Raw genomic sequence first — 18,277 nt, forward strand, 5'->3', positions numbered from 1 at the left:
AATGTAACAAGTACTTTTGGGTGTCAGGGAAAATGTATGGAGTAAAAACTACATAATTTTCTTTTGGAATGTAGTGAAGTAAAAGTTGTCAAAAATATAAACAGTAAAGCAAAGATACCCCCAAAAAACTACTTTAGTAGTACTTTCAAGTATCTTTTTGTACTTTACACCACTGATTAAAACACATTTGATCACAAAAATATATATAAATTGTGTTTATAGAGCTAGGCTCAGCCTGAATATCCGCCAGATGGGGCTATATATTATTCATTACGTTGTTTGCCATGGGGCTGAGTGAATATATTTTGTAATTGTATAACACATTTTTCCATATGGTGGAGGCAAATGTTTGCAGTTTTTAATATAACTAATGATCAATGGACCCCACCATGGTTGGTAATTCACCCATGCTTACTACAAGTTTAGATAGCTGACTGCTAGACTAATTTTGCAATCCCCCAAAAATTGAGCTGACATGTGCTGATGCACAACCAAATTTCGAAATTACACCTTCTGTATTCATTATATTATTCCAACTCAACAGTAAATTGAGACCCCGACTGAACGGGAGCCACGGGCCACCAGTTTCCCATCCCTGGCCTACATGGATAGACAGGCCATAGCAAAATAGCAACCTCTAAAATTCATTGTAACCTTCTCGTGAACAAGCAATAATTATTCACTCCAAATAATTATGAAACAAAAAGTGAGGCGGAACTATGAGGCATTCGGACCATGACTACCGACGTGCACCACCCGCGGACACTGGAAATGGAGTGTTCATAGAAATTGGTCCGTGTGGTAAGCATTGTATTCAAGATGGAGACCGCCAGTAAAATGAGCCTAGCAGCTCTACAACAACAAGATCCGTATATCAACAAACTTCTCGATGTTACCGGACAGGTAGCACTGTACACCTTTAATTCCAAAGCAAATGAATGGGTAAGCTCGCCAAAGGAGTCGCTGGTTTCTTCTGTTTATTGAAGGAAGTTAGAGCGATAGCAGCTACGTAACGTTAACTAGAGAGCTAACTTTACCATATCGGATTTAGTTTATCATTAGCAATCTAGTAAAGTAGCATACTAGTTAGCGAGCTATATCAAGCGTGTCCCTGTGGGATTGTGTAACAATCGTTTGCGAGTCATAAAATATAAATTAGTATGCGAGTCTTTTGTTGTAACGTTAGTTGGGTTACTAACTTCGCTACTTAACTAGCTAACACTTAGCAACTTAACTATCTGGGCTAGTTCGTTACGTCGTAGCATGCCACTTCAGCTAGTCATGTTGTACTAGCAACACTGACCAATAATATAAACGCAACAGGTAAAGAGTTGGTTTCATGAGCTGAAATAAAAGATAACCGAAAAGTTCCATACGCACAAAAAGCTTATTTATCTCAATGTGGGCGTGCACAAATTTGTTTGCATCCCTGTTAGTGAGCATTTCTCTTTTGCCAAGATAATCCATCCACCTGACAGGGTTGAGATATCAACGAGCTGATTAAACAGCTTGATCATTACACATGGAGCTCCTACCAGAAGATAATTGACGTCATGATTTGACCTCATACTTTTCCGAGTTACCAGTTGTCTTGAAAGCACCATGTGACCATTGATCTCCTGAATAAGCTATCCATTTTCCTTTCTTTCTGTGCCCCCCAGATGTTTGGATATACTGGTAAAGTTGCCAGGTTGTGAGGTAATGTGACTGAGTAGTTTTAGAACCGCCCCAGACAGAGCGGCGCTTCTAAAACTACTCAGTCACATTACCTAACAACCTGGCAACTTTACCAGTATACATCAAAAATTTAAAAAAAATATGAATATAAAATGCAGTCGCGGTGATCCGTTGTAAGGAAGAAAAAAAGTGCTCCGGTAGTATGGTTCAGATCTGTGTAAAAATGGCTAGCTGGAGCTCGTCTGAGAGGCCGGCTATGAATGCCCTCACCCGCTAGTACTAGGATCTGCTCGCTCTAGTGTTACAAACGTTGGTGGCAACGATTTAAAAGGAGCTATTTTTATTTATTAATCTCGACTGGTAAATTAAGGCTCGCCTCCCATTCGGCTGCATAGGGTTTCACCCTTAGTCTACCTACCGTTAACTATCAGCACGTCACCCACCACTTGACCACTTTGCAATGTGAGTTTGAGGCAGTAGAATAGTTTGAAACCTGAACGTTTTACTTTACTTCAAATAATGAGGCATGTCTTACCTTGCTTCAAATTAACCTTGTGAAAATCCAACCACAGAAACTTGGAAGCAATTCTTTTATAAAGACTTCCTCATGCAATTAACCAGCATTTCTCTCCTGTTCTATTGGTTTTCATATCAACTTACTCTCGTAGTCCAGAATTCAAAGGCACAATTCTAGTCATATTAGCAACCCAACATAGTTGTTGCTATTAGATTCCTCCTCTTTCTGAGTTTCTAACAGAGTGTTCATCTCTGTCACATATGGAACTGCTTGTATTAGGTGTGCTGTTTAGAACAGTTTTCCACAAATTGCATTTTGGCAAATGTTTGAGCATTTGTTTTTTTAGCTGCTTTGTTACAGGAGTTGCATGTTCAATAATAGGCTATAGCCTTTTGACTGTAAGATGATAGGACTGCTATTGTTGCATGTTTCCATTAAGGACTTAATGAAAAATGTCTGGTCCATGTATGCATGCATAGTATCAGAGATACTGGCTGCACTTGACATCTGCAGGCTGATGCTCCATCCTAGGAGTGGTCAAAGAATCAACTGCTGCCTTGGACAGTCGGGGATCCCCATTGGGAGGACAGGGTGACCCCGCCACCAGAACAGGCCCCATGGCAGCGGCTGGCTGTGACTCCACGATTGGAGTGGGGGTCGCCTTAACAATGACTAGTCAAGGCTCTTGCTGAGGGGGGTGCAGACCTTGGTGTGCTGGTCTGTGCTCTCTGGAGTTGTCTTCATCTGATGGGGAGCTGGGCCTCTGGAGTTGTCTTCATCTGATGGGGAGCTGGGCCTCTCTGGAGTTGTCTTCATCTGATGGGGAGCTGGGCCTCTCTGGAGAGCAGAAGCGGACCTGACGCTCCTGTGCCTATTGCCGGGAGGGCCTAGAGTACGCCCTCCTGATCTCTTCCCTTTCATAGAGCAGCTCCTCGTAGTCCCTCTGCAGCTCCCAACTGGAGAGGGTGTGGTCACTCCATGGCCACTGAGGAAGCCTGGAGCAGGGCTTGAAATATCTTGGACGAGAGAGGGGTGTAAGCTCATTCTCGGGTGCGTGGCGGCTTTGTGTGTAGTTGTGGGCTGAGGTGGGGTACCTCAACATCTCAGCTATAGCAGGCCAGAATCCAGGAGATATGAAGGACCATGTAAAAATGTCTATTCGGAACTCGTCTGAGTTGTCAGCTTTGAATGCCCTCACCCATACCGAATGCTGATTCACTAAGATCTGCCCACTATAGTGTTGTCCTATCAGAACTTCATGTTGAGGCCCATTACTATACACTTTGGCACCAACTTGTCAGCTCAGGGATTTGATCTAGCAACCTTTCGGTTACTGGCCCAACGCTCTAACCACTAGGCTGCCTGTCTCCAATCATTAAGATTCAGTTAGAGTACACTAAATAAATATACATGCAATACAACAATAAGCAGATAAGAAAACGGTCATAATATAAACATATCAATGAATACAATAGTATAGCATCTACATGAAGAATATACAGCCAGAGAAGGAGAACTCTAACTTCTTACTTGGTTGGGGTAGATTTAAATAAACAGTAGAGTTAACATTAGCCGAGCACTAGCAAACAATACTAACTTCTTACTTGCAAACGTATCTACACAGTTACGCTGCACAATAAGGTAACCATAACTCACTACTATTGCACCCGCTATTAGCACAATAACATTCCCAACACTCAATTGCCAATGGACGAACAGCACTTCAGTAGAAAGGCAACATGTGAATTCTGTCAGCATCAAACAGGTCTTCTTTCTAAAGACCGCAAAACACGCTTTAACATAAGGTGTGCAGGGTTGGAGCGTGTCCAAGTGCCCTGATTGGTTGGAATGAATGAGCGATTGATAGGTCTGAAAGCCAGTCCAATTGAAAGGAACAGAGTTTTTTACAAGCTGGTTGGGCAACAATCAAGCCGTTTTCGCTGTAGTAATGGTGCAAACATGACACTATGGAATCTGCACTCGCTTTTTTCTCTAGGGCACTCTGAAACAACGGTACAGCAAAGCCTTATCAACATGACAACAATTATTATCTCAGAGGTTGTTATCCTAGTTGCACTGTGCCCCCAAAATCAAACTCCTGGGTGCATAGCAACGTCTTTTAGAGCCCTGGGTACCACTAGTGCTAACGCTGTAAACTAGCCAGCTAGACATCAGGGCCATGTTCAGAAGGCCACAACGGTGTGCAAAGTTTGATTCCATGGACACTGTGCTGTTCTGAACAACCAGTTTGTGTGGTCTCAAATACAAACGGTCACAACCCAAGAGCAGGGGCGCGTTCCTCTGCCCAGGCGTTGCTGACACCTGCCGGATCTTACAACGCCTGGATAGGTATTTAAAGCATCAGCTAACCACATATGTTATAGTAATCTGTCAGTCAATGACGTGGCACGCAACCATTGGTTGATGCATGTAACGTCTGAGCAGGGGGACACGACCAATGATAGTGCCCAAAAGCCTGTTTTAGCATGGGCAGCGCCAATGAGGACTTTCACCTTTTTGAAGTAATCAACTGGGTGGGACTTCTTATTGGTTAAGGAAGGATCACATAATTCCATCCAGGTCATCAGGATGGATCAGCCAAAGCAATATACTCCTGAGCAAACATTCCATAATTGCATGTGGCAGTAAATCGGCAACCTTTTCTTTATACCTGTTCAAACATCACCTTCCTGGTGGCAGTTTGCATCCTTTCAGCTCATAGAACGTTTAATGAACTGAAAGCACCCAGACCAAATATCAACACATTTTTGCATGTTGTGAATATTCTTCTTTTACCTGATGATCGATTCGTGTTCAGCAAGTTCAAGTTGTAATTTTTCTGCATTATTTCCATTTCAGGAAAAGACCGAAATTGAAGGCACCTTATTTGTTTATGCCAGGTAATTTATTTTTATGGTGACCTTTTTTGAAGGGGACACTGTTGCAACGATACTTAGCTAGAGCCTAACCCCCTTCTTAACCTGTGGTGGTTGTCTCACCACCTGTCCTCATGTCTACGCTTCCCTAATTGAGCTCTTCCTCTCTCACCTCCACCCTCCCTGTTGCTCTTTTCAATGTCACCACTCTTTGCTTTTATTTATTTTTTGTGACAAACACATTTAGCCTAATAGTCTTTCTCCATTGCTCTCCAATAACCTGTCCACAGGTGTGCATCCCCTCATCATGGCTTCACCATAATGAATCGCCTGAGCACAGAGAATCTGGTGGAGCCCATCAACAAAGACCTTGAGTTTCAGCTCCAAGACCCCTTCCTGCTGTACAGGAATGCTAACTGTGAGTAGGCTATACCATAATAGTCCACTAGTCAGTCTGAGATTTCCACCCCATTGGCTGCTTTGCAATAACTTAAAGATGGAGCAACACTTATTTTCTTGTTACTGTTCATACCATGTAGCCTGCACTAGTGATGCGCAGGTTGACTCATAATCCGCAGTCCACGTGGTGACAGGCAGGTTGAATAAAGAGAAACAATACCTTAAATCCATACATGCAATTTATATAGGCTACATTGCGTTTATTTATTGTAATTTTTTTTGCCTATCTGGTATTACTGTAAAACCCTCAACTTTAGGGTTTAACTGTACATGTGCCAAATAGCCTGCAAAGCCAATCGCCAAATAATGCTTTTGGGAAGGGCAGAAAAAATGTATGCAAAAAGGATATTGTCGAACTTGAATTCAATAAGACAAAATCTGCGAATGGAGAGTTGAAAATAAAGACAAGGGAGGGTCAGAAAAGTCATGTTTGGGAAAGATTTGGTGAAGTAGTAAAAGAGGATGTTAGCAGGCTATGTGTGATGATTGTGAGGCGCTATACAAATACAACAGTGACAAGACGGGACGTCAAATAGGCCTATGGCATGTCAAGGGAACTGTAGCCTACTGTTTAGATGAGTTAAAGGGAAACTGAAGTCGGGACATTGACTAACCAGAATAATCTACAGTTTTTTGGCAGTCCTCTGTTAATACTAGTCCCGTGCGAATCGACATCCCTGTGTTTTGAGAGAAATGTCTGAGTTTCACAGGTGTTGCTCGCAGCTTGTGCAATAAAAAAAAAAACTATTTTGATAAATTTAACGAAGTTCTGCGCATAGTTTACAGTGCATTCGGAAAGTATTCAGACCCCTTGACCTTTTCCACACTTTGTTACAATACAGACTTATTCTACAATTGATTAAATTGTTTCCCCCCCTCATTAATCTACACACAATACCCCATAATGACAAAGCTAAACCAGGATTTTAGAATTTTGTCACACCTGTATTTGGGAATTTTCTCCCATTCTTCTTTGCAGATCCTCTCAAGCTCTGTCAGGTTGGTTGGGTAGCGTTAATGCACAGCTATTTTCAGATCTCGGCAGAGATGTTCGATCGGATTCAAGTCTGTGCTCTGGCTGGGTCACTTAAGGACATTCCAGAGACTTGTCTCGAAGCCAGTCCAGTGTTGTCTTGGCTGTGTGCTTAGGGTTGTTTTCCTGTTGGAAGGTGAACCTTCGCCCCAGTCTGAGGACCTGAGTGCTTTGGAGCAGGTTTTCATCAAGGATCTCTCTGTACTTTTCTCTGTTCATATTTCCCTCGATCCTGACTAGTCTCCCAGTCCCTGCCGCTGAAAAACATCCCCAAAGCATGTTGCTGCCACCACCATGCTTTTTCCGTGGGGATGGTTCCAGGTTTCCTCTAGACGTGTCATTTGACATTCAGGCCAAAGATTTCAGTCTTGGTTTCATCAGACCAGAGAATCTTGTTTCTCATGGTCTGAGTGTCTTTAGGTGCCTTTTGGCAAACTCCAAGCGGGAATTCACGTGCCTTTTAATGAGGAGTGGCTTCCCTCTGGCCACTCTACCATAAAGGTCTGATTGGTGGAGTGCTGCGGAGATTGTTGTCCTTCTGGAAGGTTCTCCCATCTCCACTGAGGAACTCTGGAGTTCTGTCAGAGTGACCATCGGGTTCTTGGTCACCTCCCTGACCAAGGCCCTTCTCCCTCGATTGCTAGGTAAAGCTCCGCCTTATCTCAGCTCACTGGTCACGATGGCAACACCCATCCGTAGCACGCGCTCCAGCAGGTGTATCTCACTGATCATCCCTAAAGCCAACACCTCATTTGGCCGCCTTTCGTTCCAGTACTCTGCTGCCTGTGACTGGAACGAATTGCAAAAATCGCTGAAGTTGGAGACTTTTATCTCCCTCACCAACTTCAAACATCAGCTATCTGAGCAGCTAACCGATCGCTGCAGCTGTACATAGTCTATTGGTAAATAGCCCACCCTTTTCACCTACCTCATCCCCATACTGTTTTTATTTATTTACTTTTCTGCTCTTCTGCACACCAATATCTCTACCTGTACATGACCATCTGATCATTTATCACTCCAGTGTTAATCTGCAAAATTGTAATTATTTGCCTACCTCCTCATGCCTTTTGCACACATTGTATATAGACCCCCCCTTTGTTTTCTACTGTGTTATTGACTTGTTAATTGTTTACTCCATGTGTAACTCTTTGTTGTATGCTCACACTGCTATGCTTTATCTTGGCCAGGTCGCAGTTGCAAATGAGAACTTGTTCTCAACTAGCCTACCTGGTTAAATAAAGGTGAAATAAAAAAAATAAAAATAAAATGCTCAGTTTGGCTATTTACTACATTGTAGAGTAATAGTGAAGACATCAAAACTATGAAATAACACATATGGAATCATGAAGTAACCAAAAAAGTGTTAAACACATATTCTTCAAATAGCCATCTTTGCCTTAATGACAGCTTTGCATACTCTTGGCATTTTCTCAACCAGCTTCATGAGGTAGACACCTGGAATGCATTTCAATGAACCGGTGTGCCTTCTTAAAAGTTATGATGAAACTGGCTCTCATGAGGACCGCCACAGGAAAGGAAGACCCAGAGTTACCTCTGCTGCAGAGGATAAGTTCATTAGAGTTACCAGCCTCAGAAATTGCAGCCCAAATAAATGCTTCACAGAGTTCAAGTAACAGACACATCTCAACATCAACTGTTCAGAGGAGACTGTGTGAATCAGGCCTTCAGGGTCGAAATGCCGGCAAGAAACCACTACTAAAGGACACCAATAATAAGAAGAGACATGCTTGGGCCAAGAAACATGAGCAATGGACAATAGACTGGTGGAAATTTGACCTTTGGTCTGGAGTCCAAATTGGACATTTTTGGTTCCAACCGCTGTGTCTTTGTGAGACGCGTTGTGGGTGAATGGATGATCTCCACATGTGTATTTCCAACTGTAAATCATGGAGGAGGAGGTGCTATGGTGTGGGGGTGCTTTGCTGGTGACACTGTGATTTATTTAGAATTCAAGGCATTCCGCAGCGATACCCCCATCTGGTTTGGGCTTAGTGGGACTATCATTTGTTTTTCAATAGGACAATGACCCAACACACCTCCAGGCTGTGTAAGGGCTATTTTACCAAGGAGAGTGATGGAGTCCTGTATCAGATAACCTGACCTCCACAATCACCCGACCTCAACCAAATTGAGATGGTTTGGGATGAGTCAGACAGAAGGAAAAGCAGCCAGTGCTCAGCATATGTGGGAACTCCTTCAAGACTGTTGGAAAATAATTCCAGGTGAAGCTGATTGAGAGAATGCTAAGAGTGTCCAAAGCTGTCATCAAGGCAAAGGGTGGCTACTTTGAAGAATCTCAAATTTAAAATATATATATATGTTTAACCCTCTTTGGGGTACTACATGATTCCATGTGTGTTATTTCATAGTTTTGAATAATTTCATTATTCTACAATGTAGAAAATAGTCAAAATAAAGAAAGACCTTTGAATGAGTAGGTGTTCTAAAAAATTTGACCGGGTAGTGTATGTGATAAAGTGAACATCTGAGGCCTGTGCCCAATTTTTGGACAGGTGGTCAAAAATTTAGATATATTTCGTCTTATAATTTCTGACATTTTGGTAATCCATTTGTTAGTCAACTTGTCTATAATTAGATACATGTAGCTTCTCTTTTGTCATTATATGTTACCCAAGAAGACTAAATAAACCCGTACTGTAATAGAGCGATAGAATGAATGATTCAATACAGTTGACATCGGACTGGGGGAAAAATACAATAAAGCAACAACAACAAACAAACAAACAATAGTTCAAAATGTCCAAAAGAAAGCTGTGAAAACGCCCAACCGTGTTTCAGTTCGGCTTCAATGCATATTTGATGTGGTTGAAACACTATAACTAGCTAGATGGTATCTAGCTGATCATTGCATTCTCTCAAGATGCAGAAATAAATAAATCATATTTCTTCACTCCTGTTCCCAAATCCACATTTTGCCTGCATTTAGTAAATAAATTGACTGCAAGAAATGCTATGTTATTCCAGATATTCTGGTTTTGTGGAACTGCCCCTAACTATATTTCCATTAAAAGAGCTGCAGGTGTACATCTTATGTATTACTAGGCTAAATTTAGCATTGAATGTGCTATCTATGTAACTTTCACCCAGATAAATAAGGAAGGTTGTCAAAGTTTTCTAAACACATTTTTGGAATTAAGTTGCAAAGCACAGCTTGCACACAAGCATTAAAGAACTGTCAGGCCTCCCGAGTGGCACATCTCCTCTGATAGGTCTCCTCCGCCCATGGCCTCATGCTAATGCGGTTCTACCCAGCACAGGAGCTCTGCATCGCAGTGCTAGAGGCGTCAATACAGATCCGGGTTCGAGACCCATGAGGCGGCACAGTGTCATCTGGGTTAGGGGAGGGTTTGCCCGGCCGGGATGTCCTTGTCCCATCACGCTCTATCGACTCCTGTGGAGGGCCGGGCGCATGCACGCTGACATGGTCGCCAGTTGTACGGTGTTTCCTCCGAAACATTCGTGCAGCTGCCATCCGGGTTAAGTGAGCAGTGTGTCAAGAAGTAGTGCAGCTTGGCAGGGTTGTGTTTCGGAGGACGCATGGGTCTCTACCTTCGCCTCTCCTGAGTCCGTACGGGAGTTGCAGCGATGGGAAAAGACTGTAACCACCACTTGGCTATCACGAAATTGGGAATAAAGGGGGTAAAAAGAACCCTCCCCCACAAAAACTTATAAAAATCTGTCAAGCTGTGTGGAATTCAAAAGAGTACTTGAAAGCTTCCAGACCCTTTGACCATTGGGTTATGTATTTTACTGCAATCCCACCATACTATCCACTATTTAATTTTTCTGTTTAGTCCTATGGAAAAGAACACTACCCTGTCTGTGCAGCAGACACACACACATTAAACGCATGCAGACATACAGGAAAATAACATACATTTACACATGCCCCCTATAACATAATTCCACCACTTCAATCCCCTTCCAGGCTGACCCCTGCAAACATATACATGCATACAAATTTACCAGACAGACATTGACACACACTACCCCTCCAGTCAGACTTGCCTCTGAATGCACTCGGCAGACAACATCCCAGGGTTCTCTGGAAGATGGCCTTCCCCTTGTGCCGGAGGTCATTCTGAGACTGATGGTGCGCAGTGAGCAGGAACATCTCCTCTGTTAGGTCTCCTCCGCCCATGGCCTCACGCTAACGCGGTTCTACCCAGCATAGGAGCTCAGTCTGAGGGAAAATATGTTTCTCAGGCCCAAGGGCCTCTATGGCCTGGAGCTGCCTGGAAACCACCTCATGGATGGGATGGATACAGCACGTCTGCTCTCCGTGGTAGTTCTGTAGGTGTCTGATCCAGTCATCCAGAGGAGCAGCATTATCTGGAACCCTGTGACTCCTCAGTCCTCTAGTGCCTGCAGGCCCCTGGGGGGGAATGCAAGACTATCCTGGAAAGTGGCGTTCTTGGCTGTCTTTGAAACTCGTGAAGGGATGATGACTTATTCTGTTTACCATGATTCCAAGGTTTGTGTCCTGCCTTCCCTTAGTGGAGGGTTGTATCAGTGCTTCAACAGGTTAGAGAATGTGAATGTGGCCTGTTTAGAGAGAGATACCTGTTTTATACGTCCCAGGGATCCCCAGGTAGAGCACGAAACAATACTGTTGCTAGGTTACCAGCCCCTGAGGGAAACACTCCTGTCACACACTGTTTCTTCAGAAAGTCCTGTCTGGCTCAGTTGGTAGAGCATTGCAACACCAAGGTGGTGGGTTCAATTCCCACAGCGGACCAGTTTGAAAAAAAAGTATGAAAATGTCTGCATTCACGACTGTAAGTCGCTCTGGATAAGAGTGTCTGCTAAATGATAACATAATAAATAAAAAATAGTTGCTGAACTCTTTCTTCAACTAAAATATCCCACTTCCTCAGGGATGCGGCTCCAGTGATCCCTTCTATCTCCCATTATCTCTTCTAGTCAGTCATATTTCCCTCTCGTCTTGGTGTCCCTCCTACAGTGGGCATATACAGCATCTGGTTTTACGATAAGAAGGACTGCCAGCGCATCGCTCAGCTCATGGTGAAGTGAGTATGTCCCAGTGAAACACACAACCACTAACCCAGATAAGAACCATTATCACCCACACCACTGGGGGAGCCATTTATCACTTTACAGACATGAGATTGTGTTGTGTATTTGTGTTTTCCCACTGATTTGCTAGTGTGTTTATCTTCACTATGTGTTTCTTTTGGTGTGTCTCTGTCCTCCAGGATTGTGAAGCAGGAAGCCTTGCAGGGCCACCGGGGCTCCCCAGAGAGGGCTGATGTCCCTGGGAGGACCAATGGCTGCTCCAATGACATCCTGGAGCTCCTCAGCAAGGCCAAGGATGAGTTCCACAGGGTGAGAGACGGGAGCAGTCTTCGCCCAGGATATCTGGCCACACACGGACACGTGACCACAGTCCAGAAAAAATACACACACACAAGGGACAAGAGTGTTTCTCTTACTCAGTTAACCTCTGTCTTAGTTACTCTCTCTTGGTGTCACTCTCTTTCCTTAGATCTTAGTTCTGCTGCACAGTGTTTTTACTTTGTTCTAATTGCTGAGATTGCACACACCCCTCCCAGTTTCCATTCGTCTGAACACACTAGTAGGAATGTCAAAGTAATAAATATGTCTGTGTCCTAACTAGACTCAGGCGGGGGAAACAGAGATGTCCGTTACTGCTGAGCAGAGGGTGAACACCGAGATGCTGAAATCAGCCGGTGACACTACAGCGCACGCTCACAGCGCCTCACAGCCAGAACAGGTACGTACCACTCTAGTTGAAATGACTGCACTATCTGATAACACGCTGCCTGTAACAAGTGTTCTCTCACATGACTGAAATTACTGTTACATGTCATTGAATGTTTACTGTATAAGTATGTTTCATATTGACTGTGGTAACTGTATTTGCAGAGCTCCCACTCTGGCCAGAGGCAGATCACTGTGGAGGAGCTGTTTGGCAGTTCTCTACCGAAGGAGGCCAGCCTGCTGCCAGCCATGCCCACCCAGAGTTCCACAGACCCTGCTGCCACGGCCCCCATCAGCTTCCTCCAGGCCCAGAGCTATGCTCCGCCCATCCCTTTCCAGCCCTTACTGACACCCCGCCTCACAGCAGACCCAGGGGGAAACAACCGGGACCTCACCCCTGGTCTGATCTCCCTGATGGAGGCCAGAGGGAGCCCTGGCCCAGGCTACGCCCTCTACCCTGTGTTCCCCGGTGGACCTTCAGGGGACCCCCAGCACTCTGTGTCCCCACTGTTGGTGACTCCATCTGGGGTTGAGGCTTGCGGTCCTCCACCTGGCCCTCTGTCGGCCTACCTGGGGAAGGAACCGGCCTACCTGAAACCCAGCCCCTCTGATCTCCACAAACCTGCCCTCACACCTAGCGTCTTGCCCAGCCCGCTGGCCACACCCCAGAGCTTCAGAGAGCCAATCACCAAGCCCGCTGCCCTCAGCAGCATGCCCACGGGCCATGTGCAGGTAACCAGCTGTTCTTTTTTTTTTTGTGGGATGTGTAATCTGTCATGTCTGAAGGACTCCCTTCTTTCTCAGCTGCAGAGTAAAGAAATTGATGTGTTCGCTCAATCTCAGAAACTGTCAAAAACCCAGCCAGTTAGTATGATTTTGTTATCACGATATAGATGGCTTTGATAGTTCAAATGAAATCTTACTATGTCATCTTCCTGCCCTCTCTTTCTCTCGACCATCCAAGGCTGTCCCTATGAAGGCGGGTCTTGTGGTACCGGGGGCGGGCACTTCACTTACGGGGGCAAAGCACTCCATTCTGCTTTCACCAAGCGCCTTTCAGCATTCTGTTGCCAAGACAACGGAACTGCAGAGGAAAGCTGCCCCTCCCTCGCCTCCGCCCGCAGCCACTGGGGTGGTGGAGCTCCCCCAACCCTCCTACAACAGGATCCAGTTACAAGACACACTCATCCACCTCATCAAGGTAGCGAGAGAGCTGAAGCCTTTTCACCCCAGACTCTAGCGTTGTGTTTGAAGTCTTCGTCAAGTTCAGGGTTTTATACTGCAGACTTCAACTTTCTGTTGTTGGCATTTATAAAATGCTCATGAACTGGTTATGAAGTCCTTCTGTATGTGCCCTTCAAATTAAATGTTACCCAAACGTATTACTTAAGAGATCTGCAATGAACTGAAGAAGTTGTGTGAAGTCTGGAAACTTGTTTGCTACTGTTATGCAAGATTACTGGAAGATAACTCCTCTCTCCTGTGTCTGTGCAGAATGACCCAGTGTTTCTCAGTGCCATCCACGAGGCCTACCTCCACAGTCTCTCCAAGGACCTGAGCCACGTCAAGCTATAGCCTCATTCCAAACCTGAGGCTGGGCCTGGACACGCCTGGACAGGGGCACCAGCCAACCTAACCTACAGGTACTGGACCACTGGGGGCTACTGCTGGCCATGTGCAGAGGCACAAACACTCCTAACTTGAGGCACAAACTGGCTCTGTACCTCTGGAGCAGCTATGTGACTGCAGGAGGAGGACGGGACTCGAATGTAGGAGGCTCATATCATTGTTCTCCTACCCTGTGTGGAGGAGAAGGTGAATGGGGACATGTTACAGTCACAGTAGTGTCAAATCAAGTACGCACTCTAGTAAGACATATTGTTGATGAGAAATAAACCCCTGGGGAAGGAGGATGATAATAAGGGTAAACCGTAAACCCTCATATGTCTTGGGAAAGAGCCTCCGGCTCTCTATGGTGAGGTCAGTGCTTAGGGACTTGCTGTGCAAGCCAAAATTCATTCAACTCCAGGTCCACTTCCTTGTTCTTCCTCAGTACAGCTGGGATTCTACACACATGCTCTCTCTCGTACCCCCTCTCTCTCTTTCTCAATCTCTCATGATCCTTCTTTCTGTCATTCCCTCACCCCATTCATGACCACCAGCCTCTGTCGCTATGCCTGTTAAGGGATGTGTGCAATAGATTGCAATGCCTTTTGGGAGATTATAGTTTTTTTTATATAACCAGGCTTAAGTGTGTTTTTTCCCAAGGGTTTAGACAGAGAATTGTTGTATTCATTTAGGCCCTATTACGTGGGGTGAGGCAGTAAAAGCTACTGCAAGACTGTACCTGAGCTAACTGCAATCATCAAAAGGATAATCTTGTTTAATAAGGTTGATGTCCGCGCCCCTGTGGAAATCCAATTGGCATAATGAATTTTTTTTAAACATAAATATCAGTCAGTTTAAGCTAGAGATCCACTGCATCGGCCTATATCACGCTTCCACATCTGGTGAATGGTGACAGAGCTAGAGCGGTGTTTGTCAGATCATGAACATCCCGAAAATCGGTCATCTCACAAAATGGTCTGCAGTGTCTGAACAGTGACCCCTCTATGGAAGGATGGATACTCTCACCAACACCATAGTGTTCTCCGTTTTGCCGTACACCTGCCACACGTCAGGAGACTTGTCTGAAGTCGGTACAGACGATCTGCCAACTTCTGTCTGTTGCGTCCCAACCGTTTGGGCTACACACTAATATGACCCCGCTGTGGAAAGGTGAGACTGTCACGAACATGTACAGTACCAATCAAAAATTAACACACCTACTCATTCAAGGGTTTTTCTTTGTTTGGACTATTTTCTACATTGTAGAATAATAGTGAAGACATCAAAACTATGAAATAACACCTATGGAATCATGTAGTAACCAAAAGTGTTAAACAAATCAAAATATATTTTATATTTGAGGTTCTTCAAAGTAGCCACCCTTTGCCTTGATGACAGCTTTGCACATTCTTGGCATTCTCTCAACCAGCTTCACCTGGTCATATTAGTGTGAATGGAAGTATATATGGAGACTGTTTAACCAAATATATGGGGTTAAATAAGATATTTCTTATATCTCTCAGATATAAACAAACTTCCTTTTGATATTTTTGGGCCTATCTGTTCTGTGTCGTGAATCTGTTATTCAATGTGTTTGTATGGGCTAATAGCAGTAAGACTCCCCAAAATGTTTATCAAATTTTTTTTTTCTTTTTTTTATACTTCAAGGGGTCTTAAAATTCTAAATAAAATAGCTAAATTATTATTGGTATGACCTTCTTAAAACAATTCCATATAACTTAGTAGATTCCCCTCCCCGAGCTTAGCGACCTGTATATTAGACACAGTATATTCTCTCATTTTCTCTGTTCTCCACTCTGCAACCAACAGCTGAAAGGGACTAGTATGTCATGACAGGTTGAGTCAATGTGTATATCTTTGATCTTGTAGGTCAGTCAGTTTGATCTTGTAGGTCAGTCAGCCCCCCCCTTTTTGCCCTCAGAACAGCATCAATTAGTCGGGCATGGAAAGCGTTCCACAGGGATGCTAGCCCATGTTGACTCCAGTACTTCCTACAGTTGTGTCAAGTTGGCTGAATCCCCTTTGGGTGGTGGACCATTCTGGATACAGATGGGAAATTGTTGTGTGTGAAAAACACAGCAGCATTGCAGTTCTTGACACAAACCGGTGTGACTGGCACCTACTACCATACCCGGCTCAAAGGCACTTAAATCTTTTGTCTTCCCAATTCAGGTAAAGTGTATGGAGTAAAAAGTACATTATTATCTTTAGGAATTTAGTAAAGTAAAAGTAGAAATTGTCAAAAATATATATGGTAAGGTACAGATACCAAAATAAGTACTTTAAAGTATTTTTACTTAAGTACTTTACACCACTGATGGAAGAGCAGGTGTCAATATTTTGTGCACTCAGTGCATGTTCACATGATTTGATCACACACAGTATGTATTTCAGTTTGGCTGCACTCAATCACACATTTCATTTAGATTGACAGGCGTAAAGAATGGTGGTGTTTAGCTATAGACAACGGAGGAAATTGAGAACCTCATCTAAACAAATAACTGATCAACACATTGTTGCCAAAGGAATTTTAGTTTTTGACCTCGTCTCTTGATTTCTTTCAGCCAGAAAGTATATGTAAGTTTCTTCGTAGTGTAAGAAGAGAACCTCTTACTTCATGCACATTGTTTTCACGTAACACCCCAGTCAGTAAAACCCAGTCAATAAAAAGCATTTCATGAGTAGTTTGTGACTCAATTTGGTTCCTCAATAATATATTTTTCTTCTTCTATAACACCGTTTTATTGGCTCAATGATGCATGTTGTTTGATAGGTGTGTTTTCAGACACGATATCAAAGTTTACTCCCCTGTGTACATATTATTTAGTCACAGGCTCAATACTGGAGGAGAGAATAGATGAGGCCCAGAGATAAAAATAAATAAAAAATGTCTAAGATTATTTTACACTGTGCTAAAGTATGCCTCTTATTTGTCAGTGTCAGTTTAATGAGTTAACTTGTCTAATGAACCATGTCATTTTTTACGGGTTTTTTCTGTCACTCTGTGCTTTTGTTTATTATAAATATTTTGTGATATTAAAGATTAAGTGAAGTTTTCTCTCAAACGATTTCAATTTCTTGCTGAAATGAGTTACTTTTCTTAAATTATTTTATGTTTTGGCTATTGCAGTCATTACACCCAGCAATGTCAAACTGAAAGGCAAACGCTATTACACCAGGGGTGCATTTCAGTATTCCAAGGTGGTTTCTTCTCCTCGTTCCCTCTGCATCCGCTGTAATCTAACCAGTTTTTCATGTCAGTGAGAATGAAGGAAAGGAAATGAGAAGAAACCACCTTGGACTATTGAGATGCACCCCTGGTGTCATAGCATTTGGAGAGATGGAGACAAGGAGAGGTGGCCATTTTGGATGATTGAGATGCAGTTCAAGGCATATCTTGAATAAGCCAATAGAGGGCAGCAAGGTTACTTTATTTCGTTTTTCTTCAGAAAATTACATTCCTACCTCAATGTCTGTCCCAGTCGCCAGATGCCAGTGTTCTTTACCACACTATTCCCAGTATGCCCCATTCTTCCAGCCTTTGTTTTATACTGTATAGTGGTGGCCACATTTTCAATCAGCACATGGTGCCACTTTTGTTCACAGGTTCTTCCCCATTTCGCATAGCAAAAAGATGAAGAGAGTGAGCGTGGACATCCGGGGTGCCAGTTGGCAGATTTTGGTTATGGCTGGTGCAGTTGTGTAGTGCATTTGAATGAGTCAGGTCAATGCTGTGGGAGTATAGATTATAATTATTTTAGATTAGTACAGTGTAATTTGTGAACCCTCCCCTATCCATCCTTAACAACCCTAGCACTGGAGTTCTAATCCCATGATAGAATAGACCTAATTAACTTTATATACCACACAGCCCTAAAAAAATTACTAAAATATGCCATTTAAAAAAAACACCCCCTTCTCCCCAGATAGTATCGAACATGTCATACAAATAGAATGACAAGAATGGCAACATGTAGAATAGCAGGAAATTAGCATTAAAACTGCTAGTATAGCACGAGGTTAGCATTAAAACTGCGAGAATAGCACGAGGTTAGCTATAAAATTGCACCATTTTCTTTCTGCCGCATAACAATATGTTTACAATTGCAGGAAATGTGCTTTAAATCTGGAACATTTTCTCTCAGTCTCATGGCAAAATGTTTAGAATAGTATGAGATTATAAAATGTTTCTCTTTGCCCCTTGTCAAAATGTGTAGAGTTGTAGAAGTTGGCTGTTTCCCCAACAACAACTACTGTACCAATGGAGAACATATTATAGGTAATGACCTACAGTAGACC

General features: G+C 43.5%; 1 protein-coding gene across 2 annotated transcripts; it reads left to right on the plus strand.

The window, feature by feature from the left end:
- Positions 1 to 763: 763 nt before the first annotated feature.
- Positions 764 to 17,034, plus strand: LOC109869163 (mRNA-decapping enzyme 1A). Of its 2 annotated transcripts, none has more exons than XM_020459090.2 (9): positions 764 to 942; positions 5,054 to 5,094; positions 5,361 to 5,488; positions 11,571 to 11,637; positions 11,824 to 11,953; positions 12,246 to 12,362; positions 12,515 to 13,081; positions 13,314 to 13,550; positions 13,844 to 17,034. In XM_020459090.2, exons 1-9 carry the CDS (start codon positions 820 to 822, stop codon positions 13,922 to 13,924), a joined length of 1,491 nt encoding a protein of 496 aa, XP_020314679.1. In that variant the 5' UTR covers positions 764 to 819; the 3' UTR covers positions 13,925 to 17,034. The 2 variants fall into 2 exon arrangements, with proteins under 2 accessions (XP_020314679.1, XP_020314683.1); XM_020459094.2 differs by having other exon boundaries at positions 808 to 942; positions 11,531 to 11,637.
- The last annotated feature ends 1,243 nt before the right edge of the window (positions 17,035 to 18,277 follow it).

Source organism: Oncorhynchus kisutch, linkage group LG24, assembly GCF_002021735.2.
Source record: "Oncorhynchus kisutch isolate 150728-3 linkage group LG24, Okis_V2, whole genome shotgun sequence".
In the NCBI taxonomy this organism is placed as follows: Eukaryota; Metazoa; Chordata; class Actinopteri; order Salmoniformes; family Salmonidae; genus Oncorhynchus; species Oncorhynchus kisutch.

Excerpts from the sequence above, each read along its gene's own strand:
- LOC109869163 (XM_020459090.2), top strand. The coding sequence starts at position 820 with ATGGAGACCGCCAGTAAAATGAGCCTAGCAGCTCTACAACAACAAGAT. Across the intron at positions 5,489-11,570 it reads GCTGTACAGGAATGCTAACT|TGGGCATATACAGCATCTGG; the intron begins GTGAGTAGGCTA and ends TCCCTCCTACAG. Across the intron at positions 11,954-12,245 it reads CCAAGGATGAGTTCCACAGG|ACTCAGGCGGGGGAAACAGA; the intron begins GTGAGAGACGGG and ends TGTCCTAACTAG.